The 27,686-nt window shown below is 47.2% G+C and overlaps 1 protein-coding gene across 1 annotated transcript; it reads right to left on the bottom strand.

Moving 5' to 3' along the window:
- fbxo41 (F-box protein 41) lies at positions 1-22,835 on the bottom strand. Its single transcript, XM_062477316.1, has 14 exons — positions 22,701-22,835; positions 15,590-16,485; positions 15,197-15,426; positions 9,961-10,168; positions 7,488-7,561; positions 5,484-5,878; positions 3,964-4,199; positions 3,653-3,768; positions 3,276-3,428; positions 2,903-2,998; positions 2,619-2,737; positions 2,323-2,481; positions 1,768-1,883; positions 1-1,039 (listed from the first exon to the last, which is right to left on the bottom strand). The coding sequence occupies exons 2-14, from the start codon at positions 16,133-16,135 to the stop codon at positions 977-979; spliced, it is 2,511 nt and encodes an 836-aa protein (XP_062333300.1). The 5' UTR covers positions 16,136-16,485; positions 22,701-22,835; the 3' UTR covers positions 1-976.
- Between the last annotated feature and the right edge of the window lie 4,851 nt (positions 22,836-27,686).

Raw genomic sequence — 27,686 nt, 5'->3', positions numbered from 1 at the left:
GGTCTGGGGGATAATTTTTTTTGTCAGGTTCCTTAAAAGGTAGTAAGTAGCAGTTTGTGTTCGTTTTTTTTAACAGGTCTGGAGTTGTAAAAGTTCTGTTTATGATGGATGAAAGCAGTGTTGTTCTTCCCAAAGTGGCAGCAGGCACCGTGAAGCAGTCATTTCCAGAGGTGGCAGGAAAGACAGTTCAATACTGACCAATCTGGGGGGCAATATGTCTACCTCCCCAGGTGCCACACACACACACACAAACAGACAAACACACACACACACCTGGGTCTCTGGCTATTGGCTCTGGGCATGGTCAAATTCTTCAAACATCAAAACACATCTTCCACTTTGAGACAAACACATCCTATAGAGCGTACTCCCTTATCATCCTCCGGAACCTTCTCCCTTCTGCTGTCCTCCCCTAGAGTCTGCACCCTTTTGAAGTCATCCCCTAGAGCCTGCTCTCTTATGACATCATCCAGCAGAATCTGCTCACTTGTGACATCATCCAGCAGAATCTGCTCACTTGTGAATTCATCTTCCAGAACCTACTCTTATGATGTCATCCTCCAACTTACGTCTCTCTTTGTGATGAGAAAATGAAAAAAATGGCTGCCAGAATGTCTAGTTGTACTGTTACTGTTTCTGTTCATTTGACAGGTGTCAGGCAGGGTCCCCAGTTACTGTGCTAGTCAGAACTTTGTCCCTTTTATTCTAGTAGAGTGTTTATTTCTTCTGAGATCTTCTGGGATCTTCACTGATTCAGCTCAGGTTGTGGCTATTTGTGCAGACTAAGCTTCTGTGCTTAGTCTCAGAGTGCATGTTGACTGAACATTGGCTGGATAATTGTATCCCCCTGGTCCAGCATGGTGGTATATGGCCAGTGTGTCAGTCATATTGAGGCTTTTGAAATGACTGTGTCTGTTTGAGTTACTGGATTCAAAATGGTCGGTGTCCTTTGCGCCCTCATGGCATGTGGAGGGTGTTAGCAGAGGCTGTCAGCTTTGACGTGGAGGATTTTGGAGAAGCCAGGTCTTTTTTTCAAGGCCTAATTCACAGGACAAAGAGAGAGAGAGAGAGAGAGAGAGAGATAGAGAGAGAGAGAGAGAGAGAGAGAGAGAGAGAGAGAGAGAAGGAAAGAAAGAAAGAAAGAAAATGGAAATAGCAGGGACCAAAAAAGAAGAATTAGAGTGCTACACTTATTAGTCAGAGAAAAGTAAGTCCATTAATCTTGATTCGATTGAGTGTGAGTCCTATTCCACAGCACTACACAAAATGAATGATTGTGGAGCTTGGAATAGCTTCGGAATCATATAACTCATAACTCACACAACAGATCCTCCTACAGCGCTCTCATTAAGTGTGATGAAATGTTTGCCCTGCTGTTTCCTCGGCAGACTACAAAACAGCCGCAGGATTACTCACACGGTTCCTCCACTGTGGGGAACTTATCTAAGAGCCCTGTGCACTCCTCCAACACCGTCTCTCATTTAGCAGGAACATCCACAATCTGACTAACAAACGGAAAACACCAAAGGGGCCTAGGATAGCACCGCTCCCTCTTTCTCTTCATCTCTCTCTCTTTCATTCTCTCTAGAAGCCGGTTAACTTCCTGGTCTGAGTCATGTGGCTCCTGTCCGGTTGTGTTCTAAGTATAGACCCCTCCCACCCACCTGACAGACACTGGGGAGAGGATCATGTCTCTGGTTGTTAGTCAGGGAAAAACAGGATGGAACTATCTAAATTTATAGGATGAGGTCAGAGACACAGGGTCACCTGCAGCTTGATCACCATCTCGTCAAACAGCTTCCTGGCTTCGGGGCTGTTGGGGTCCTCGAAGTAGTCCTCGATCCCAATCTGCACTACGATGGACTTCAGGTTACGACACACACCTGAGGAGAGAAGCGAGACAGAGCTAGGCCTGAACAAACAGCAACTACAGAAACATACTATACAATGCTAGTTATACTAAAGAAGAGTGTGGCGGGTGTATTTGTAGAGTTTACTGTGTAGGGTATACTTACTGTTAAAGTAAGCATTCTGTGGCCATTGCCTTATGCAGGGACTTATCCTTAGTTTTCCCAAGTTACATTTGGATCTACAGTATAGTATTAGATTGTTTTCTTTCTAAATATTGTTTTCTGCAAATATTACGTTCTAAAATTATCATCATTTATTTGTGCCTGGCCATCACTGTGAATATTTGCAGTTGGTTTCCATTATAAATAAATACACCTGGACTGCATCCCTGGATTATTCAGTTTATAGTTTTTTGCCTCAGCCCTCGGCCAACCTTCCCCTATCCTTGAGGGGTATCTGGTGTGTACTCACTGTTGAAGTGAAGCAGAGCTTTGGGGGTTACGGGGGTGGAGGTGAGCACCAGCATCTCCAGGCCCTTCAGACCCTCCCTGCACACATCTGCTGCTACTTCCTGGTTCACCTCGCTCACATGGTCCAACTCCAGCACCTGCAGACGCATGCAGTTCCTCGCTGGGGAGGAGGACATGCACGTACACACACAAAATCTGCCTTAATGGGCATTTTGTTTCCTTGTCAGTCCTGTGAACACATGGCAGAGTTCTATACTGAATGCATCACCATGGTAACAACAGACTAAGCACACATACCCAATGAAGCCAGGCCCTGTACACCACAGCCAGCCCCGCCCACTCCTAGGGCACGGAGGTGTGGCCAGCATCGACCAATGGTCTGCAAGCACCTGTTGCTGAAGCGGGCCGGCTGTTGGCTGAGAACAAGAGATGGGCACTGATTGGACAGCAGCCTCACAACGCAACTGAGATATTTCCTCCATTTCAAAAGTCTGAAGGTTACGTAAAGATCAGTGTTAAACCCCAGACGAAGTTGTTCAGGGCTCAGATAGCTCCACGTTAAGGCCAGGCCTGTCTCTCACCATGGGTGCAGTGGCGCCACCTGGAGGGAGATGATGTCCCTGCAGCCTGCTCCCAGAGCCCAGATCACCTCCTGACCCACCGGGTCTGTGGCACTCCTGAGGGAACGCATTCACACAACACGGAGGACTGAACCGAACTATATAACTACAGTAAAGCATCTGCCACAACCCACTGAACATTCATCCCATGTATTGACTCAGTTTGTTAGATACCTAACATACATATACAAATAATCTACTGCTAACAATATGCTACACCTCCAGCATAACCACAACCACAGTACTGAGTCTCAAATTACATTAGATAACTAATATATTATATACAGAATATTAGTATATATATATATATATAAAGTGTATATTCAGTGGGTACCTGTAGGTGACGGCCTGCAAGGCGCGGCAGTAGCAGCTGGCCAGCCACAGGGAGCGGTCTGTCAGCAGGTTGGGACAGTGTGACACCTTGAGGATGAGCAGGTGGCTCCCTGTGGCCTTCAGTAGGGACTCCAAACCTTCCTCCAGACATCCACTAGGAAGGAGACAGATAGAGAGAGAGAAGGGCAGAGAGAGAGAGGGTGAGGTAGAGAGAAGGGCGGAGAGAGAGGGAGAAAGGGAGAGAAAGATGGAGTGTGAACGAACCACAAACAGGATAGAAACCCTATGCAGTCTGCTGAGAGAAAAGATTTGCATGTTTGAGAGTGTGTGTTTGTGTGTGTGTGTGTGTGAGTGTGTGTGTGAGTGTGTGTGTCTCACCGTGTGCTCTTTAGGTGCTCCTCCTTGGTCTCTTTCTTGCCTCGCTGGCGTGGCTTGAGGTTCTGCAGGATGAGCGAGTGTGTCTGTGTGCACCACTGAGACAGGGTGCAAAGGAACTAACACAGAAACACACAGCGTCTGTCATTCTCACTCACCACGCTCCTGTGTTCCTTACAAACTATCTGATCTCCTGCTGATCTTTCCAGATGCACTTTTTGCACATCACATAGGATAGAATCGCCTGCCATGAATTCATGAAATGTCTAAATGTCCCGTGTGTGGGTGTGTGTGTGCGCCCAGACGGAGCCCACCTTGGAAGAGATGCGGGCGTTCTCCAGCAGCACCCGGGTCCACACGGCGGGATGGCGGGCCACAAACCTCCAGTCCCGGCACACCTCAGCCGCCCTCAGCAGCGTCTTGGTGTCCAGGTAGGTGAAGATGCAGAACAACGCCGCCCGCATCTTCAGCACCTCGGGGCTGATCACCTCGTTGGCCCTGCCTGGCTTCTCGTGGTGGCATGGCTTGTTGTGGCCCCCCTCCGACCGCCCTGCAGACAGGACAGAGAAGGCGTTTAGTTCGAAAGATAGTTTCTTTGTTTTCGATGCTTGTTCGTTTCCATACAGAGTAGAGTAGAATAGACTATCACTTATCCCTGGGGAGAAATAGCATCCTTATGCGCCATTGGTGAAAACAGGCTGTATAAATTGATTGGATTTTAATCCAGGATGTTAAAGTGCCATTCCGTTTCAATCCACATGAGGGCACCAACATTCAACATGTCACCATGATAAATCCCTACATTCAAACATGGTCTGGATGTCTATGCTGTTGGGCTGGATCCCTGACACTGTTCCAACTCCATCAGCCTGGGATGAGTCATCCATGTCATCCTGGCCTTGGAAGGAGCAGCAACAGGCCGTTAGAGAAGCACCGCCCACGCGTGAGATCCACCAAACACTCTCACAGCCATAATGGGATATATGTGCTTGAAGAAACCGTGTGATATGTTGCTGTGTTCCTTCTCACCTCGCACACACTCTGAGAGCCCAATATGGAGGACGACGTCAGGGCGTGAAGTTACATGACTGACACTGCAGCCTTGCGATACGCTGGAAGGCCAAGCAGGCTGGTTCCTGGTGTCGAGGATTGTTGAGATTTCCCCCCTTCAGCGAACTTCCCAGCCATGTAGCCATTTAAAGAAGCTGCTTGTTAATAAAATGAAATAAAACGTGTGGGACGGCAGTCGGGAATGGAAGTTGGCAGAGAAGGGCGTGTAAAAGATAAACTGGCACTAGTTTAGAATATTGAGAATATCTAGAATTATTGGCTCCATGATTCAAAAGCTGAGGGGGTTCAAATATAATCTGGAGTTAGTCACCCGCATGCACACACACGCACACCCCAACACACAGCACAAGTGTGTCACTTTAGTAGTGACCTGGTCTTTGCAGTGTGGCCATCCGTCACCCCTTCGTGACAGCTACCTCTTGGCTGACCTAGAGTCAGACTCTGGAGCAGTCTGCTCATTAGTCATGTTGAAGTGACAAAGCCTCTGACTGCTCTTTGGTCAGTCTAGCCCCAGATCTGCTGTGATTCACCCTGACCTAGTTCTGCACAGGCTGTCTGCACTCCAGTCCTCCTTGTTCTGGTCTAGTCTTGGACACATCGGGAATTGAATGTGTGGTAATGTGTGCTGTGTGTGTGTGAATGCGTTGAACATGTGTGTTTGGTAATGAATGGTGTGTGTGTGTGTGTGTGCATGTGTACGGGGTCATGTCGGGTGTGTGTGTGTGTGTGTGTGTTCGGTATGCGTGTTCTCCAGCCCCCCTACCTGCTCCCAAACGGTATCCCCCTCCTCCTCTGTGGTGTGCTGAAGACTGCTGCACCTCTGCCACGGCCCTCCTCTCCTGCTCCCACAGCTCCGCCTCCGACTCGGTGGTTCGGGAGCCCACGTCCGACACGTCCCCTTCCTCTCCCTCCGTGCTGTTGCGGTAGGGCCGGCGCTGCCAGTTCTGGATGGCCTGCTTGCGGAGCCCCCAACTCCGGGAGCAGCCCCCGCCGGTCGCCGGGAGGCGCTCGTACGCCCCCGCGCCCCCGCCCTCACCTAGCCGACACTGGACGTGGTAGTACTGGGCCTCTGGGCACTCCTCCATGGGGTGCACATCCACACTGTCACTGTCATACCCGCCCGAGCCCTGGGACATGGAGTGAACCCGACCCATCCCACTGACCGGGGGAAGAGAGATGAGAGATGTGGGGGAAAAGGAGAAGGAGGGGGGGAGAAGAGAAGGGTAATAACAGAAAGAACAGGAGATAGAAAGGGAGAGGGACAGAGAGAGGAGGGGAGAGGGACAGAGAGAGGAGGGGAGAGGGACAGAGAGAGGAGGGGAGAGGGACAGAGAGAGGAGGGGAGAGGGACAGAGAGAGGAGGGGTGATGGACCAAGTGGAGATAAGAAGGGGTCTACATTAGAGGAAGATGTTTCCGTGACAAGGTTCCGTCATGCAGAGACTGCAGTATAACGCATCTTAGTAACGTTGTTAATATTAGAACTGCAGATGCCTGGGGTTTCTTCTCAACCCAGTAATATTATTAGATACAGAAGCTGGGTGAGAACATAAATATGAATGAACTCCCGCAAAGTGGCCGTCGGCATTAAAAACATTTAAGTAGCAAAAACACTGCATTTTACGAATCAAAGAGTTCCTCCTCCTGTCCAGTAACATAAAACAAACACTGATGTCCTTTTAACAAGCAATGTCTTAAAACAAACTAAACAATAGCACAATGAGCCTATGAATGCTACGGAATATTAACATGCTTTTCAGTTAAGGAGCTTTTGTCTTAGAAAGAGCAGCCTTTCAGCAGCAGACGGTAAAGAGATGGAGAAACAGTCGTTCTGTTAGCATTAGAGCACACTTAACCTTCCTCCTCCAGACTTACATATAATGAGCAGTTTATAATCGGAGTCTGAGAAAAAGTAGGACATCTTCTGTTTGTCATTCTACCTCCATCTCCCTCTTCCTCTGCCTACGGTTTCATGTATGCACACCCTCCAGCAGCTTTCAAACAAGCCTTGACATAATGTTATTTACAGTAACGGCTTACCCAACACTGGATATCATCAGAGCATTGCATATTATCACTGTACAAATGACCACATTTGTTTACAGTCTGCAGCTGATGTTATGAAATCCCTATCATTGCGTGCTGGGACTATGGTGTCCTGGTTTGGATTAATGATATTGCTGGGATGAGCGTAACCTTGGGGACCTGAGTGACCGTCCAGTGACACAGTTGATGGGGCCACAGAGACATCTTGTTGTGACTGAGATGACTTTAGCTCAACAGGACCACAGGTTGAATCAATGTAGGAAAATCAATTGGGGGAGCTTGCTAATTGGCTGGAAATCATTATTTGCATGTAAAACCAGGAAGTTTAGGCAGTTTCCTGATGGATAATGCACTACTAAGCTGACGACAGAAGGCAGAGACATTTTGATGCAAGAAGGAGCCGGTTGTGGTGTGTAAAAATACAGACAAAATCAATAAAGAAACTAATGAGATTCTGTTCAAACACCAACACAGCAACCAGCTTCATTCCTCTCATAAGTCATATTCTATTAATAGCATCTTGTGGAGGAAAAAAGAAAGTAATATTTATAAACAGACTGATTAAAGTGCTAAATAACAGCTAAATACATACACACATATGCCAGTTAAAAAGTTCCTATTGTTAGCTTCCACAATGATGCAAGGGGACCACATTTAGTCTGTTCTGAAATAGTCCCTAGGCCCACTATCCCGTCCTGTGTGTGCTGTGAAGACTTCCTTACCCTGTGCTGGGAGATGATCGTTGCTCTGACACCTGGTACATTCCTCTGGTGGATCCTGAGTTACTGGAGTTTCTCTGGGGAGAAGGAGAAAGAGGAGGAGAAGCAGGAGAGGCAGGGGCAGGAGGAGGAGAGGGAGAAAACGAGAGAGAGAGAGTGAGAGAGTGAGAGTGAGAGTGAGAGTGAGAGTGAGAGTGAGAGAGAGAGAGAGAGAGAGAGAGAGAGAGAGAGAGAGAGAGAGGGAGAGGGAGAGTGAGAGAGAGGGAGAGAGAGTGAAAGGGAGAGAGAGAACTGTTCACACACCGACAGATCTATGTGAAAAAGAAAGCTAAAAGATACCATCCTTGGGGCTGTCAGTGCTGGAGAAATAATTGTGATGGGAAGAATCTCTGAACACATGTCAGCTAATTGGCTGGAGTTGGGGGGGGGGGGGGGAGTGTATCATCTAAATGGGCAGAGCTGGTTCAGGTGGGAGACTCAGAGGGGTGCTTCATCGTTAAGATTGTTTTGGTTGTTCCCTCCACCAGGCCAGACTTCACCCGTGGTTATGTCTTGGCTTGATCTGTCTGGAGGAATGATGGATGTCTAAGCTCCTTGCTGCTGATGTCGAGAGGAAGTCTCAAGTTGAGCTCTCGGGCAGAGAGTTTTCATGAAACAGAACCATCCAGCCGATGACGACATGGCTGTAGTCAGTCATCTCATGCTAAAATACTACTTGAGTCTCCTGACTGAACCAAAGGAACACACACTGGTAATGTCCACATTACTGTAACACAAGAAAGAAGGAACTTACAGCTGTGTGTGTGTGTGTGTGTGTGTGTGTGTGTGTGTGTGTGTGTGTGTGTGTGTGTGTGTGCATTGTGGAGGTAAGGTTTTGGGCGTGGGCCTGTCTGGCACACTTCCCTATCCCCTTTTTTCCCTTCCTGTTGTTTGTCTCCCAATGAAACGAGGAAAGGAGTGGAGAGGAGAGAAGAAAAGAGAAGAGAAGAGGGAAGAAGAGGGAAGGAAAGGAAATGAGAGGAGAGAAGAGGGAAGGAGAGGGAAGGAAAGGAAATTAGAGGAGAGGAGAGGAGAGAGGGGGGAGGAGAGGGAAGGAAAGGAAATGAGAGGCGATAAGAGGAGAGAAGAGGGAAGGATAGGGAAGGAAAGGAAATGAGAGGAGAGGAGAGGGAAGGAGAGAAGAGGGAAGGAGAGGGAAGGAAAGGAAATGAGAGGGAAGGAGAGGAGAGAAGAGGGAAGGAGAGGGAAGGAAAGTAAAGGAAATGAGAGGAGAGGAGAGGGAAGGAGAGGAGCGCTGGGCTAAGATGAGAGGAGAAAGTTAGACTCGATTTGAGCCAACGTCAAGGGTGAGAGTGCCCGCCCTGTGACCAGAGACACATGACGCCAACTGGCTAACGCACCAGCTCGCCTGTCTGTCTGCCTGTGGTGAAGTGCTTGGTTCTCCAGTTGCTCTCTGAAGCCCCAGGCGCAGCTCTTGCCATTAGGTTCACAGAGAGGCTCTGGAGTAAACAGTCTAAATATAACAGGCAGGACTTGGCTGGCCACAGCAGCGTTAACGTCAAGCCCCATGACAACACCGTCCTCAGTGACGCAACGAAACAATCTGTACTACAGCCTTGAATGACTAACAGACTTTGTGCTCAGCAGCATTCGAAAATGATCAAATAAACAGCCTTACATAAAAACAGGATGGAAATGTATGTGACACAAAGCCTCCTGACAGTAACTAACTGCCAGTTTCATCATAGTTTACCATCTAGCCATTTTTCCGGTGTATTCCAGTTGGGGAAGTGAGGACAGAAGGGCTCTAACACACTGAAGACCTCCTCCATGAGAGAGATCAGAGGTCACAGGGCCATGGCTGCTTTCCCTCTCAAAGGTGGATGCAGCCATAGTCTACCCAGCACAGACACCGGTCTCCATGGAAACTCCACAGCACTAATGCTTCATCTGCGGCAGGAGTAGGAGAAAGTACCGGCTACAGATACATCTGATGAAAAGAAATCAGGCATTTTTCATCGTTATAAAAATACAGTGTGACCAGTTACAAGACTCATATTTACAAGTGACGGCATTGTTTGAATCCGCTGGCAGTATGTGTTTCACAGTGTTGCTATTCTGTGAGGGAGGCACTGTTTACATAACTGACGTGTCTGGGGCCTCCAAGTCTATCACACAGTGAGACACTGCCTCTAAAGAGCTCAATATAATCGATACCTATACATAATGCAGGGGGGGTAACCTGCTTTGACATCACTGAGAAGCTGTGAGGTCATCTGTGCCCACGTGCTGTTCTCTGAGACCAAACTCAGGCAGCTGTCCTGGCTGAGGCTCCTGGTTCTGTTCAGACGCCTCACAAATGACGACCGCGACAAAGCAAACGCACATATCCAAACACAAAGAGGATCCACACGAGCAGAAAACGCAAACTTTCGCCCTCACACCCCCCCTGCGTGGAGCTCCGCCCCTGCCTCACCTGGCGCCCGTTGCCCTTTGACCCCTGGAGGCTGCAGCGTCCCAGGCTGCCGTTGGGCGTGGTCCCGCAGCTGCTGATGATCTGCAGCTGCTTCTCGGCGCGGTCGGCACGGTCCAGCAGCTCCTCTATGAACTGCTGCAGGCGCGCCTTGGCGTTGGCCTCCCGCGCCGCCGTCTCCTGCAGGAACTGGTCGATCTGGGCCACCTCCCTGGGAAGCAAAGAGGCAGGTTCACACACACACACACAAGTACACACGTGTGTATATACACAATCACACATACTCGCTATGCATTGACACACACACGCTATGACATGTGCATAGACACCCATATACAAGTACAAAACAAAGAGTGCCACTGGACACGGGGGTCTGTGCAATGTATAGAGTCTAGGAAGCCCAACAGGGAGCAGACACTGGCCTTAAAGATATTACTAGAGACATTATGGCTTTGTATGAGGTACATATTCACTCTTTCGCAATTTATGATCACACACAGACAAACTCACGCACACAATCTCACACGTACACACCAACACTCACACACGTCTTGTGATTAAAGCAGTCTACGATTTCCGTAATCGTGCATTCTGATCACTTTCACAAACAGAAATTACACCTAAAGTTATGTCCCCTCTTTCCTCTCTACCTCCCTCCCTTTCTTCCTTCCTTACATCCTTCCTTCCTTCCTTATCTCCCTCTGTTTCTTTTCTTACTTGTTTATGTAGATCTGCATTCTATAATTCCCAGGACATGTCCTTCAGTTGAGCCTGGGGCAGAAGCAGTCTCTCCCTTCCTGTATCTCATTACTCTCAGCTAGCCTCCTCTTGCCAGACTCTAGCAACTACCAAATGACGAGACGAAGGAGGAAGAGAGGGATAAGAAAGGATCTCACACTATTGAGATCCAGCCAGACACTGGCAGCCAGGAAGAACACAGGCCTTGAAATGCTTTGATATCAGGGAAAAAAGAATTGCTCCTGTCTTGGGGGGCAAAGACGTCCAAAATATGATTCCCCGATTAGAACAAGCATGTGATTTAAGTGCAGAAATTAAAGCTGACAGTATCTAAAACAGCGTGTAAATAAATAATCAAACCTGTGATAGCTGAGACAGTTGTGTGATGTGAAGAAACCGCTCTGAGCCTGAAAGAGCTTGTTCAGTCGCCTGGAATACCGGTAACAGCTCGTTTTCGGGCAGATCTGATTCAGTACATATCTCTAACCACAGCAGAGCTGAAATAGCGGTACAGAGCTGAAACGACACCAGCCTGATTCTGCTTTGCTTCTTTGTTTTGACCTATTATGGGATGTCACAAGCATAGTCAGAGAGAGACATCATCCAGGGGAAACGGTGAGTAAGGAGGACGGCGGCTCCTCCGTGCTGTTTACATACGAGTTGAAGGTTTAAGGAGAGTAACCGTAATTTGGTTGAGGAAGAGCCCTCCAGGAAGTAGTGGATGACTGAGGGACGACGGTCTCCTGCCCCCCCTCCAGGAGGAGGCCTCGTCTGCGTTTGAGAAAGAGACGAAGGGGCAGCAGAAACCCCCACGCTGAACACACAATGGAATATTCCGAGGGAAATAGGAAAGGAGAGGAGGAGACGAGGGGGCAGAGGAGAACCAGCGAGGGAGAGGGGGTGCGCACAGGGAGAGGTGGAGGGAGAGGAAACACACACACACACATACTGTTGACACACACACACATACTGTCAACACACACACACAGCACCAACACACTATCCCCGAAGGAATGAAAAGTCAATCAAAACATCTGAGGACTACCTGCCGTCATGGCGGGAGTCCTGGTGCAGTCTGGGAAAAACACACACCTTTTGTAGTTTCAGATGAGGAGATGTGAAATGGGGAGCTTTCTAATGGGACCGGTGTCTAAACCCAAGAGTGTGTGTGTACATCATCTGTACAGTGTGTGTGTGTAGCAGTTTGTGTATGGAGGAGGTGGGAGGGGTTGGTGGAGGAGGAGGGGCTATTTAAAGAGGGAGGGGCTACCAGTCCACCTGTCAAAAGTCTCTTTAGTCATCTCCAGCTCCTTCTCTCTCTTTTGTGTCTCATTCTCTTTCTCTCTGCCACAATGATGCGCTCTCTCTCTTACCTAAGTAATACAAAGAGGCCAAGCTGAATAGCATATGTCAGAGTCTGTCTGCCTAACAGTGGTGTTTCCGTAGGGAAATGCAAACAGGGACAACTCAATACTAGTACAATACCAGACACAGTAGATCTCCCATGGAACAGACATCAGAACACTGATTCCAGCAGGCGATATAATAGTGTGGTGTTCCACAGAAGAACAGCACCGTCTCTGGAGAGACGGACAGGGGAAGAAGCGATGGGTGAAAAAGAACAAAGCTCAGACAGACAAAAGTGAAGGCGGCCCGCAAATTCATCAACTAAGCAGCAGCAATTCTCGATGCAAAGATAAAACAGACGTGGATGCAGAGCCACCACGGGGATCTGTGGTCATTTACATGACAGAAGGTTGGGAGAAGGCAATGCTATCCTGAATCTGATGTACTGTAGGCCAAGACAGACAGGCTGGCCCATCCAAGGGTTTCTGGACACAACAGACACAATGAATAAGTAATGACCTCCTAAAGTGCTCTATTTAAATGGTAATCACAACCGCTGGTCAGCCTCCTTTCAGTTTTGTCATTGATGACTGGTCATTAATGCAATGTTATTCTGCATTCATATTCATGGTTTGAAATAATTTATCCCCCCAAAAAGGATGTGTGAGGTACATCGAGCTGCTGTAAATAGTCACTTTGTTCGTCTCAACAACTGACAGTGACAGTGGCTCATGTGGGAGTTAGCCATCACCTGGACAGAGAGTGTGTGTGAGAGAGAGACCGAGAGAGAGGTATACTTGAGGTGATTTCATACTGCCGTGCAGTGACACAGTGTGGAGAGGCTATAGTGTTAACGGTACACCCTCACCATACTGATGCTAGCATCGACCCTGTATTCCAAACCCTCCCTTCCAGGAGAGCGTGACTTGCTTCCCAACACAGAGCTAATCCAGGACGGAGCTCTGATCAATTACCTCAGGACCCTAATGTGCCTCGCTCACTCATGTCTCCTTCTGGTCTCTCTCTCTTTCAATTTTTTCTCTCTCACACGCTTCCTGTCTCCTTCTTGTCAGTCTGTCTGTATCAATCTCTTTCTCTCTCCTTCTGGTCTCTCTCTCTGTTCTTCACGTCTCTCTGTCTCGGTCTTCCTCTATCTCTGTCACTTCTAGTGTCTCTGTCTATCTCTTTGTCTTTCTCTCTCTCCTTGCAGAGCTGGGTCCTGTTGACCCATCTATATCCACACAACAAAGGAAGGGGCGGGGCATGTCTGAGAAGACACAGGGCTGTCCCTGTGCCTCCTCTCTCATTCTCCTCAAAGCACTTCTAGTTTCAAGGACCCACAAATCACCGCCCTCGGTCCCAGCTGTCTAAGGGGAAGACGGACGGCCCTATACCCATAAATCGCACTCTGACTGTGGGCCGATGTTCATCGCCAACCCCCCCTCTCCTGGTTCTCTCCTGCTACAGGCCAGCGTACATAATGAGAACTCAGGAATTCTACATATAATATCATACAGGCTGGACAACACACTTGTAAGTTCATATTGCATGCAGTTAATGTATGTTTAATATTCTTGTGAGGTTTCAAAGAACTTGAAAATGGGGATGATCTGTATTGCCCTCATATCCAGAACATTCCATTTCAATATTATCCAAGACTTATCTTAATATGAACCCATGATAGCTGACGAGCAACAATACATGTGGCAGCGTCTTATTGATTTTGTATAAGAGCATTTGACCAGATGCATTTACCACAGAATGGAGTTGGACGGACGTTTTTTCTTTCTCTAATCTTCTCTTTGTTTTGTTAGTTTTTTCTATGCGATGCAAACGCCTGCACTAACCTCCACATGATGCTAATGCCGTGCGCTGATTCCCCCTACTTCTCTCTCTAAGACACAGCTGTTAATGAGGTGAGACGCCCCCCCCACCCCGGCCTCTTTCTCCCTCTCTTTCTCTCTCCCTCTCTCTTTCTCTCTCTGCTGACAACTACGCTTTGCATTGTGGGATGCTTTTTGAGTCGTACAATCTTGTTTCCACGGCAGCGGCAGAGGTGACAGAAGGAGATAAGGAGACCACTCCCCCCTCCTCTGCTCTACTGTGTTAGAAAAGACATGAGGCAAAATATGATGTGGAATTGTGTCTGCTTTGTGCGTTGTCTTTTTATGTCATCACAAGAGGATTTCTCCTCCTGCTAGGCCAACTTAGCCTTCAACTCGGCAGGGAAGAGGTATAAATCAAGCCTGGGGATTGAGGCCTGGGTGTGGTGAAACACTCAATACAAAAAAGTGACATTTTTCTGGGCGGTCCCGTGGACCAGTATTGCTGACTCATGAAGGCCCAGGCTCAACATTCACAGGCAGTGATGCGGTTTTTCCTTCTCTGAGCACAGCTTTCATTCCAAATTCAGACAGAGCTCACTGTTCTGCTGCCAGCTAGTCCTCTCACGAGAACCACAAGCTGAGCCTGCTTGGTAAAATTCTGCCTGACTACGCCTTGCAGTAGCACCTAGGCCCAGACCAGCAGACCAGATCCAGACTTCCCCTTTTGCTGAGCTACTGCATCCCCCCAGGCTTACAGAGACATAGACACACAAGTAGACAGGAGCAGCTCACAGTTTTTTTCTGGGTGGACTACCACTGACAATCACACTATCAACAGAGACAAGAGAGGTAGAAAGACAGACAGACAGACAGACAGACAGAGAGAGAGAGAGAGACAGAGAGAGAGACAGAGAAAGAGAGAGAGAGAGAGAGAGAGAGAGAGAGAGAGAGAGAGAGAGAGAGAGAGAGAGAGAGAGAGAGAGAGAGAGAGAGAGAGAGAGAGAGAGAGAGAGAGAGAGAGAGAAAAATAGAAGCTAACCAGGGTGAATTAGTGTGTGTTGTCCTGCTGTACAGCATAGGTCTAGGTGACAACACTGTTTTCCCACCCAGGGCTCAGTCAGGCGTTGTTAACACTAACACAGCTGTAAGGCCCCAAGGGACAGCAGGAACATAATCAGCTGTCTACCAGAATTTACACACACACACTCACACAAACACAGCAGTCTATGATAATCAACAACAATAAGTCACAGTGAGACTCGTATCTCAAGTCGAACACAAAAAAAAGAAGAAAAAAAGACGAAAAGACGCCAACATCCCCCACTCACTGTTGTTTGTGAGTGAGCTCGTCCTCCTTGGTGACCAGGTCCTGCTTGAGGTTGGCCAGCATCTCCACGGAGACGTCCACCTGTCTGGAGAGCTCCGAGGCCTTGTCCTCCAGCTGCTGCTTCTCCTGGCCCAGCCGCTCGCTCTCCAGCTTGGCCCGCTCCAGCTCCGAGCTCTTCCTCTCCAGCTCCGCCTGCAGGCGGCCCACGCGCGCAGCGATCTTCTGCTCCACCTGCCAACGGAGGATTCAGAAGGAGGGTTCATCACCAGGATTCAGCACGTTTTTATGTTTGAAATTATTTTATTCTGTAAAGAAAGAAGATGCGATGAGGACAACTTGAAATACAAAGTATTTTAAGTTTCCTTTTGACGGTCAGCCTCAGAATGACCTGTACCTCTTCAGATAGTTTCTCTAGTCTCTCGTCCAGCTCTAGACGTTCGAAGGCCCGAGCCTTTAGCCTGGCCAGTCCCTCCTCATAGGCCGCCTCCACCGCGCTCGCCGCCACGTTTGCTGCCACCGCCACCGCATTGCCAGGGTTGCCGTGGGGACCGGGATCCGCAGAGGTCATGGCCGTCTTCATGAAGATCTCCCCCAGGGGAAACTCTACATTGGGCAGGTAACGTGCAGCAGTGTTGGAGTTGGCGGGGGTCAGACCCAGGTCGTCAGGGCAGGGTAGCTCGCGGCACGGGAACCGTCGTTCTTTGAAGGAGGGTCGGAGGGGCTGGAAAGGGTCGTTGTTGTTGGTGGGGGCGAGGAGGGCCCCTTCGGCCACGAGGGGGAGGAGCGCCGCGGCGTCGCACACGCTGTTGGACTTGGACAGGACGTACAGGGTCTCGTAGGTGTGGTTGTACTCCAGGTGGGCGCGCAGGGACGACAGGCTCCGGAAGCGCTTGTGCTCTCCGCAGCGAGGACAGCGGTAGGGCAGGTCCAGAGAGGCCATGCCGCGCCCACAGAGACGCTGGGGAGGAAGTGAGGCAGGGAGAGAGGGGGGGGGGGGGGGGGGCTCAAGCGGCGGGGAGGCAGAGACGGTCCTCTGGCGCACCGGCCAGGATGCGGAGAGATCGTCCCATGGCTGATCTGACGGAGGGATGAGTGGAGGAGAGATGGGGGTGGAGTTAGACGAAGAGGAGAGGAGCGACGGGGGGGCTTTGTGTGCTGGGAGACCTCTGTACACTCACAACACCATGCATGATTGGACTGGGACACACACTGGCCCGCGGGCACATTCAAAGTCCTCACAGGTTCCTTGCCTTCAGCGCTGCCTCTTATGTGCTGTCCTTAAATGTGGCCCTTGAGGAGAGAGAAACAAGAATGTATACGTTATTGCTCCGGTCTAGTTCACAATTTATTTCTCAAGCAGAAATTACTGATAGAAAATGCTGAAAACGTCAACACGGTTCCTTAACAAATTTGCACGCTTCCAGAAATAGACGTGTCAGTTCCTCGGCTTCCACAACACAGGCCTGCTGCTGCCGCTACAGCGACATGCTGCACAACTCTTTTCTAGAAAAGGCTATAGACAGAGTTCCATCCATCCATCTCTCCCTCCATCCATCTAGCCCTCCATCCCTCCCTCCATTAAATCATCTCTCCCTCCATCCCACTATCCTTTCATCCCTCCATTCATAAACCTGTTCCACAGATGTCTTCCTGACACTAAGCCCCTCCCCCCCCAGACTATCTACAACTATCTATTAATGACCCAGCCTGGCTCAGGCCAGATGGGAAGTAACAGGCTGGCACAGACATAGGATCCTCTCTCTGCATCCAGCTCCAACACTGCCCTCACCAGACACAGTCCTAGACTCTTAATACCAGTCTCAAGGGGTTAGCATCAGGGAGACACCGCTAGCAAGCTTGTTATGTAACAGGATCAGGTCTCTGTCTGCAGCTGTAGGATGACATCATGTACAGTGCACGTTTGACATTCACTCTAGAAGGAGTGATTTAATTGTCTGGCAGGAAGGAAGTGAGGCATCTTGCCGGCCACGTGTTACACCCTGCCTTCGGAATGCAGCTGACCCTGTGGACTGATGTTGATCTCTCAACACAAGTGTGTGTGTGTGTGTGTTTTGTTACACACTCACCCAAAATTACATCAATACTTACAATTCCTAAAAATACTGAAAAAGGTTTATAGTTACTAAAGTTAGTCAACCACAAACAGCAGATCAGAACAATAAAGCCAGCAACATCGAAATGGCTTCTGCGGTACACGCTTGACCTCTGAACTGCGCATTAAAGTGAAAGCAACGATGGCTGCCACAGACCATTTCTAGCGCAGCGTCCTTCCATGCAGAGTGCCTCCTGGACCATGTGGGCTGCTCTCTAATGAAGCCTCAGGGACGTCCAGTCAACTAGCAGTCAACTTCAGTCCTGTGTAAACACTTAGATACTACCCCTCTTTACTATACTCTGCTCTACCATACTACCATACTGCATGCTACCGTTTTCACCACTAGCTCGTATCCCACCAGGTTATAAGCTTTAGGCTTGGTTGCATAACCTTTTGGATGGATTTATCAAATACTCTTTCAGACTGACAACATGCGCCATTTACTTCATCTTGAGGAAGAATTGCCTGTGAAAGGAGACATGGAAAAGGAGGCACATGGCTGAAGCTCAAACCTGTCATCCTTCTGTCTGAGCAGAACAGGAGCAGAAGCAGATCTATAGAACCTGGCTGGGAGGCTGCATTTGTCTCGACTCTTAATTGAAGCCGTTTTTGTTCCCTTACTTGTATGACCCTATTGTGCCGAAAAGTGGGTCTGTGAGATGTCTTTTAAAACGATGGGGACCTTTAACTGGAGATAACGTTTAAAGACCCTTCGTTGGCAGGCTGTAATGGTCTAACACCCTGGTGTCCTGCCAGGTCCTTATATTGTTGTCAAATGAAGAAAGAGGACATGATTATCACCAGGTTGATTGCACCATGAGTAGGCAGATGAAACAGACCAATAAAATGTTTCGGGGTCGTTACACGGCTCTGAGCAGCAACACAAAGGAACGACGGTTACTGTGCACATTATCTATCAGACCCTGCCTACTCCTGCAGACAAGGAGAGAGCTGGGGAAAGGTCTCACCCGTGGGGATGTAGCAAGGTCTAAAAATGGTGGCAGTCTTTGGGGTGGCACACAAGTTCCCAGAATCCCTTGCTGTCGTGTAGGAATGGACCACTGCGCTGACAGGAAGTCACAGGGCGAAAGTTTGCAAAGAGAGAGAGAAAGAGACTGTGTAGAGGTAAAGAGATGATTTGGGGAGAGAGAAAGGTGGGAAACTAGAAAGAAAGAGGGAGACACAGAAAGATAAAAAATAAATAAGATGGAGATAGAAAGATAGATGGAGGTTGCTAGGTAGGCTAGTGTCGGGGGAGGGGCGCAGGTGTTGAAGAGCCAGAGAGAATGATATGTTGAGGTAATAACAGACAACATCAGAGAAACAGGCCAGGGGGTGGGGGCAGGGGGTCTGTCCCAGCTGATCTCTCTGGGGTATGATGCCTTAAAGAAGGCAAATGAGGAGGGAGGGACAGTGCTTAAAGCATGATTTATTAAAACATGATTGCGAGGTTCAATGGACAAAAACTAAAAAGTCAAACAAGTTCTATATTGAAAATTCACCTCAGATGTAGATCTTAAGCTGTGTTCTCTAGCCCGATCAGGATCTTTTCCTCTGGGTCAGTTTCACCACCAACTGAACTGGCTTGATCCCCCCCTCTCCTTCTTTCCTTCAACTTCACCTTTTTTGTCGTGGTTAACAGAGCGTCCCAGTGTGGCACGGCTAACCATCCTTTCAGAACATGCGCTACGTTCCTGAGAGAAGCTAGCGAGGTCTAATGAGGTCCCAGAGGACCCTGAGGGAGGGAGTCAACACTGGGCCCTGCTGCTAAACCCCCTTTCTAGAAGCAGAGTAGATCTGCTGTTGGAAGAACCAAACAGAGGAATAGTCTGCTGTTGTCCATCAATATGGGGCTGGCATCAACCCACAACTTCTGAAACTAATCCTGTCTGTCTTCCTCTGGGTCAGTGATGGGTTTGTCTTTTGGAGACAAGTCTTATCTGTGCCAGTCCCCTAAGATAAAGTCAGGCATTACGTTTTTTCAGTGTTCAGGTCCATAGGCAAGGCACCTTCTCCCACGATTAAAATTCATCAAAGCACCACAGGCACACGAGCAGTGAGTTAGACAGACAGACGGAGCAGCTCTGTATTCCCATATCCCTTCAGGCTGTTAAACAGAAAAGAAAACGGGAGCGAGCGACAGATAGAGAAACAAGAGGGAGGTGGGGTGCGACTTATACTACCATTGTTGTTCTCCGCTGCAGTGGTTCCATGGAGGTGTTGTGCTAGGCTTCAGGTCGTCAGGTGACTGCTTGCCACTCAAGGTGCCAAGACTGTGCCCAAGGTGCACCACAAGAGCAGACGTTTGACTACGCTTAATGGCTCCATGCCAACTCTGTGCCAGCACTGCCTCTCAAGCCCACCTCTGATGTGGATACAGGAAGGAAAGATGAGATATACTGTATGTCAACACAAGAACCATTAGTTGTTCTTTTGCGCTTCACTGTCGTTTTCCTGTAAGCTCCACTGACTGGTTGTAAAGGCTTCAGTCCCATCTTAAAAACTGTTTAGCTGAAATTCGCCTGGACCCGCCAGGCTAAGGCTTTAGCATGTCAAAATGTGTTAGTTCTGTGAAAGCCAGAGATTTTCAGTGACGGGCCAGTAACACTGCCCAAGGCACCCCACCTAACAGCAAAGGGCAAGGCCTCGCCTCAGACCGAAGTACAACTCACTTACGCAAACCTGCCTTAACCCCATGGGCCAGTCTAACATGTTTTCACCATTGTAGGGACTAGCTTTGTCCGTGTATTCCATCTCCAACCAAAAGTGTTCACTACTATATACTGTATGCCTGAAGGAATCTATCAGGTCAGTGTACAAACCAAGAAGGTGAAAAGAGAAGATGGAAGGAAGAACGTCAGAGAGTTGAGGTATACGTACTGCAGACATTGTCTGTACCTAGGATTGTAGATCTACATAAAAGCACTGGTCGAGGATACAGTGATATCACAATACAGAATTAGGTCAATAGCACTATTGTGGTAAGGGTCACATGGCAACAAGGGTGACACTGCAACTGGCCCAGCCAGTGAACATCCAGTGATTGTCCCACAGGGGGAGATGGAATGTATTCTCTGTCACAAGGGATGGAGCAGGAGGGTGTGCAGCCAATAGACACCTCCTTCCCTCCTCCAGTTTCTCCTATTGATCCAGGAAAGGCCGTTAAAAAGAAGCAATTATCCACCATTATCCTTGGATAATCATCCCATGCTGACAATCCATGGAATATCTCGACTCGAAGGAACACTCACGGTCTGGACTCAAAAACCGCACAGACTCACACAGATATCTGCCTGACACCCAATCACAGTTAAACCTCCATCTATTGCCATTTCAAAGATGTCTGCTCATGTGACAGATGTGACAGTGTTTTTCATAGCATGGACATTCAGTATAAGGAATGTGTTGACGTTTGTGTCAGTAGAGGAGCTACTAAGCCTGTGTGATACGTATGCCCTGAATGTATTATATAAACCCACATTATCACATACAGTAATGCTACCATTACCGTCAGATAGCCCATTCAGGATACTTCCATTTTCCAGTTTTTCTTTCAAGTTGTGCTGACTGATTAGATAGCATTCTGACCTCAGGGCACAGTTGAATCTCCCAAGACCTTTACTACATTATCTAATAACAGGAAAGGGGACTTTTATTGTAAAGCTGTCATATGCTATTCAGAGGCAGAGATTGAGCGGTAAACCTTTTCCCAGCCTTCTCCCCTCACAGCCCATATCCTTGTGTACATAAGACTTTGCACTCAGCCAATAGGAAGGCTCAGAGACATAGCTGACTATTGTAGGGCATCCCTGGGAAACGGAGCAGAAAATGGCCTCTGTGATATATTGCACCTCTGTTGTCTCTCAGACCCTCAAACTGTGTGTGTGTGTAGTTGTGTGACAGAATTGTGTCAGACAATTCTATCCATTAGAGCAAACTTTCAAAAGCACTTAACAGATGACACAATGTACAATGAACTAGCTAATGCAAACTCACTCAAATTTAAATTTTAGAATTTAAATACAACACTATTGTGAGGCTGAGAAACAGGCTGATATTATCTATTAATATTCAAGTATTCCTGGACAGTTGCATCAGAATAACCTCACGATAAGTTCTAAACTGAAGTTTCCCGATCCCACGGGGTGATCCTGTCTCTAGAACAGTCAGTGAGCTACACAGAAATGTTACTGAAGCGCCCTCCCCAGACCATGTGATACCTGTGATACCTGGGACAGTGACACTGTTTCTGCATAACTATTTTCAATCCTCTATGGTTAGAACACTTTTTAGTACACGTTCAAAACACAAACAATGACAAACTGTGACCAGATCCCCTCCCCTTTCTTCCTCCCCACGCTTCAGCGTTGTTGACCAGCAACACATCTTTCCCAACTCAACGTGACAGCACTCCAGTTCATCAAGGATGCCTTCCAGAAGTCCCACACAGCAGTTTCTGAGTTTGTCTGCCTATCTGTCACTGAGCTATAGGCTGCTCAAGGACCCAGGACAGGCCGGGATATGTTGGCTTCTTGTTTCAAGGGGCCCTGCTGAGACCGTACTGCCAAGTAATGAACGCTCTGCAGCCTCACACCCTTCAGCCCAGGAACACTCAGGAAGATGGCACATAATGTTGCTCTGCCAAGGACAGGATGCAGAAATGTACTAAATAAGCAATCTAACACTGTGTTAAATGACTATGCTATGATACAATTTGCATTGCAATTTAAGATGCATGCACGCATTGACTCGATATTGGATATAGCCGTGTATTGTCAAAACACGTAAATTAGACAACCAGCTAAATGGTGCTAGATGATATCATGGTAAGATCTCATTATGACATTCTCTGACACCAACCCACTGTGTCATTGAGACGTATTAGGCCAATGGTATTATGCATTCACTATCCTTTTCTTTAAAACCAATACTACCGATTGATAACTAATTTGTCAATTGATTTGTTATGGATTACTTCCTGCGTACAGAATGTAGACTATAGCTTTAGCTTATTCGTATTTCAGTGTCAGGACAAGCGGCATAGCCCAACACCTCATGCGGCTGCCATCACTTTGAACAGAAGGAGCGAAAGCATTATTTAAGATAGCTAATTGCCGCTTGCAGAATAAATCATATAGTTACGGATGGCGACGCGTTGCATCCTAGTGTTAATGACATGTGTAGCAGATTGCCTGGCATGGGATCGCATGCCCTGAATTTCAGCGGGCAGGCGGTCAGTTGTGTGCTGGATACGATTTGACATTATTTCCAGCCATCGCCCATTACGATTACCCAAATGTTTTTAGATACCTATAAATGAACACACACAGCCACGCACTGCCATCGTCCCTAAAATACCCCTAATGTATCTTAAAAAGACGCTCCTCACCTCGTAATTTTCTCCCCATTTTTCGCCCAAGTCAAGGAACCGCTCCAGATTTCATTGACGTCACGCGCGCCACTGCAGCAGAATACAGTAGGCATGCATGCAGTGCACGGTGAAGGCGCGCGGGGCGAAGAGGAGAGCGTTTGTGAAAGAGAGAGAGGGGAGGGGGGGGTCTTCGGGTGAGATGTTTTTAATCAAGAAAACAACGGTAGACGTTAACATAAGGCATTCTTCTCCTCCAAAGACTACCTATGTGGTTCGCTAGGCAGGGGCTGTCAATGCAGTAAAACAGATAGCAGAATAAGGCCTTAACACACAGCAGCGCTCCCTTGAGTACTAGGCTACTATTTCAAATGCAAAAAGGTCTACAGAGAATTATTCTTCAGTCCACCAAGCAACAATGAGAATCATTTGGAGATGGTTCTTTTCCGCATTCAATACACCCAATAAAACGAATCAATCCACAAACCAATAACCTACTCAACAATCAATTTCTGGAGTAAATAATTAATTTATCATGCCATCAAAAATGGCTCACTCTTTCTTATATGAAATGCGTTTGCTTCCTTCAATGTGTGTTACAGATGAATTCGCTATTTGCATCACAGGTGTCATAAAGGTTTGTGTAAGTGATTTACACACAGAAGATAAACACCCGATTAACCAGTGCAGAGTCCACACCTGCAGTTTGGGATTCCTGACATGAAAGTATAGACAATGGTGAAAGCCAAAAGTCTTTTAACAACACCTATTTTAAGTCTATTAACAACACCTATTTTAAGTCTATTAACAACACCTATTTTAAGCTTGTGATGTCTGTAGCAAATCCACCTACACACTCCACCATCTTAATCTGAGGTTTAGTTAGTTGAATCATGGTAAGAATGGAGCTTATCATGTAAAGACATTCCGAATGTTAATTGTGTAAGTTAGAGCATATCAGTTATACTATAGTCTTTGACAAAGATATCAGACCGAGCAAAGAAAACTAATGTTTGCTGATTTAAGACCGTGGAAGCTCTTTTCTCCTGCAGGTCAATTTCTCAAAGGAAACAACAGAGGGATGCATTCAACACTCTCCAGACTGGGCCCAATCCATGTGATCCCGATACTGTTGTCCGTGAAGGGAACTCCAGATTTGGACGTCTGGGCATCTACGGATGCCCAGACATGCGTGTGTGAGGTAATCAGCGTTACTTTAATTTTCCCCAGAAGGACCAAAAACGTCCCCTTGTGGCCAAGTTACTACAGTTGGGCATTGGTACTTCTGAGCACTGGGAAAAAGCATTCTGGATAAGAAAAATGAAGTTGATCACTATATGTGTAGTCTTTGTTATTCAATGCGCTGTATTACATACATACAGTTCTGAAATATTTATATTATGAAGACATGAACATGTAGAAGTTGAAGGCTTTTCAATGAGATATGCAGCCCTGATCTCGCAGTAATGTAAAGAATAATCCTTGATCTTAGCAGTTAGCTGATTGAGACAACAGCCTCCAGACTCCACTCCACCAGCGTTGTGGACAAGGATGACAGACTTAGATCAGACACTTTCCTTCCATCTCTCTCATTCATGTTCACCGCGAGTGACAGACACCACCATTGTGGCCTAATTACAAAGCAAAGCACCTTCATTGTCTTGTGATTGGTCGAGATGGAAACGCGCTGCGTTCTAGTTTGTCTGCACTTTCACAAACCCAACCGGATCTATTTTTAGTCACTGTTGACTTAGCAACCATAACACATATCTGACATTTCAGCATGAAATCCTATTTTTCCAAACTGTTTATTTTCACTTTGGCCTTGCGGATGTGAAAGGGGGGATGAGGGAAGAAGGCAGGGGGAGTAGAAGAACAGCATGATTGATAGATGAGTTTTGTTGTCTCAACATTTATTTGAACCCTGATTTAGGCATGTGTGTCATACTGAAAACCTTTAGTGCGGAGTACAAAAGCGTGATGTCAAAGTATGACATGAGTGTTTGGGACAAGCATCCGGCAGTAGTAATGGCGATCAAGGGATCAGAAGGAATTCATAACAGAGATTTTGTTCAGAGTATTTTAAGCACATTCTTATCATTGCTCCCTGAGGCAGTTATTACTGTACAATCAATCAAGGCTTGTACCACGTTGGTCTCGGTCACACCAATTAAACAGATGTTAGAGGTCAAGAGGTCAACTCACAAAGGTTATTTTCATGAATGTATGGACAGTCTATACACACAAGATGACAACTTGTTTTTAATGAAATCCCAGAACATAATTCCCAAAGGACAAACTGACAAGAACAACCTGTAGACTGTGTTTATGAACACTAGAGGGCGCCATTAATACACCAATAATATGCCCGTAGATACCGCTGATGACTATTAGACTCCTCTAGTCCATGTCTTTCCACAGTGTCTTTGGGTGCTGGCCAACATTGAAACACAGCTTAATATGATCATTTCAACATAGAGTGTTCATGATTGACCACGTGGTGAGGAGTCTGTGTGTGAGTTCAAAAGCCCAAATGCAGACTACGTAGATCTGGGGATGGCACATGGCACCTGCAGAAACATGGTCCAAAGTCCAGCAAAAACACGGGCAGTACTATGCCACAATGTGAGTGTTAGCAAGCTCCATATTATCTTCACCTATGAAACAAAAATGAATATAAATAAACATTGAAGACATGCTTATTAGCCAGAGCTAAATTGGTATGCATACAATGTGAGCCTGTCATTATGAAGCCTTTCACCTGCAATCTATCCCATTTATTCCACTTAATGTGTATAATTGCTACTTGAGGTACTAGATTGGCAGGGCTATGTTCAGGTTGACTTTGTTGTTTTGCCCCTATATGTGCCTGTGGCAAAGACAGAAAATAAATATCAACTTAGAACACGCTGACATTGTGACGCAGCTTCATGAAAAATGTCAAACGGACCCACTATTCTATTTTCCCAGTTGTTTGCCCTGAGCTTCGAATAGAGCTGAAATGCTTTCAAATAAACCATGTACGTGCATTGTTAAGAAAGCTCATGTAGAGCACTATTGAATTGTACAGCTGTCTTCATCATATTCTTCATGTAGCAGTGCTCTGACCCTGTCTATCTATTTTCACTAATACAACTACCCTGTCAATGCTGATAAAGCTCAATAATTGCAGCCGGCTCATACCTCATTATACTCCTCGTATGTTGCATACATAGGTCTAATAGACTATAGGCAGGCTCCATGGATTACAATGACAATGTTTTCACAGACCTCTCCGTTCTCCGCTTTAGCCATAGACGTTGCCATAGTAACAGGAGTATGTCTTATCAAGTATGGCTCTTGTGGGGTTTTTTTTCAGTGGAACTTATTTGGGCATTTTTTTCAGTGTACTGTAGGTATGACAACAGGCTGTTGAGTTGTTGCATTCATTTGCATTTTAATAGTTTCAGCAGCCATTGTGTGTTATCTTAACCCGGAGCAGAGGGCTCGTCAAACAGCTGTCACATTACCTTAAATATAGCTATATATAGAGGCTTTTATGTAAATGATGTAAAGCTCTTTAAAACTATAAATAGACGTAATTCAGATGAGAGCTGATCCTGATGGTGATATCCACACAATTTTTTGGGCTCTACTCCAATAACATTAGAAGCCACTTTGTTGACCATGTAACTGTTTTTAATAGCAGTCTTTAGCGGACTCGACCAAATATGCACTTACTTACAATGACAGAAGATTACATTAAAAGAATCAGCATGTGCGGAATTAGCTTCATGTCCAACAAAATGTGTATTCAGAGTATGTACGATGTGTCACTTCCTAGTCACACGGGCAATGACAATGAAGCCACCGTGATATCCAGCAGCCCAGCACAAACATGGCAGCAGTAACACACAGGCCTGTAGCATCAACATCACCAGACATTTACCAGATATGTAGTGTTCATATGATCGAGGATTACATACTGATGATGGTGAGTTGCTCCAACGTCAGCGTTTATTTCTCTGGGCTTTGACCTCACTCTTAGGAAGGTAGGTACCAACCACCTAGTTACACTTTGTCTGTTAATGCAGAGAACCAGAAAGCGCTTTGTACCAAACATTTTCATGAGCTATCCTTTCTCCATCCTTTTACAGTCTATAACTGGACAGAAACTGTAAAGTACAGGATAAAGAAGCTATAGTAGAGGCGCAGTGTTGGTTCTAAGTCTTTCATCTCGTCAGACATCTTTGCTGTTGGCCTGCCGGCGCGCTAGGTGGCCTGAGATGCGCTCACGCATGCCACGGCAACGCAGGCGCAGGGTTCAGATCCCGTCTAAACTCTTTAGTCCCTCTGTAGCCCCCGCTCGTGCTTCCTCCCTTGTTGAAAATAATGAGCGGCGTTTGATGCGGTGCTACTGCAGACGCTAACGAGCTGAGCGCCGCTCGGCAACAAGAAAGCTCTCCAGTCCATCTGGCCCGGAAGAGGGCGGCCATTACGGTTCCAGTCAGAGCCGTCATGGCGGCCTGGTCTACCGGTTGACAGGGGAGGCTGAACAGGGACGGAGGAAACTGCAGAGAAAGTGACCCTTTTAATCCTCTCTGGGGGGAAATGGAGCTGGCACACTCCAGTAATGTTTCAGAGAGAGAGTTGGAGTGTGTGGTCAAGAGGGATATCAGGACTGGAACTGTGTACATATTGGACGCTTTACTGAATAGTTTATTCTCCAGCCAGGCAGTGCAGAATGGCAGGTTGGCACTGTGTCTGTTTCATCATTTCATACGGCCACAACATACAGGTTCCATGTCACTTAAGTAACAGAACATTCAAAAATCGAATAGACATTCACAATGGCAAAGCCATACAATTGACAAGGTGACAGCCACTGTATTGTTTCACTATTGGCATTTTTCAGTCTTTTCCAACATTCACACCCCCCTCCCCATCCCAACACTCCCTCTCCAAGTGGCATGATAAGAGTGACAAGTCCGTAAACGATCTCGCCTCGTCAAGGAACAGGAAACAACG

This window comes from Osmerus eperlanus, chromosome 14 (genome assembly GCF_963692335.1).
Source record: "Osmerus eperlanus chromosome 14, fOsmEpe2.1, whole genome shotgun sequence".
Taxonomy (NCBI): domain Eukaryota; kingdom Metazoa; phylum Chordata; class Actinopteri; order Osmeriformes; family Osmeridae; genus Osmerus; species Osmerus eperlanus.
The sequence above is the reverse complement of the archived record's forward strand: the minus strand, read 5'-3'. Positions and strand labels throughout refer to the sequence as shown.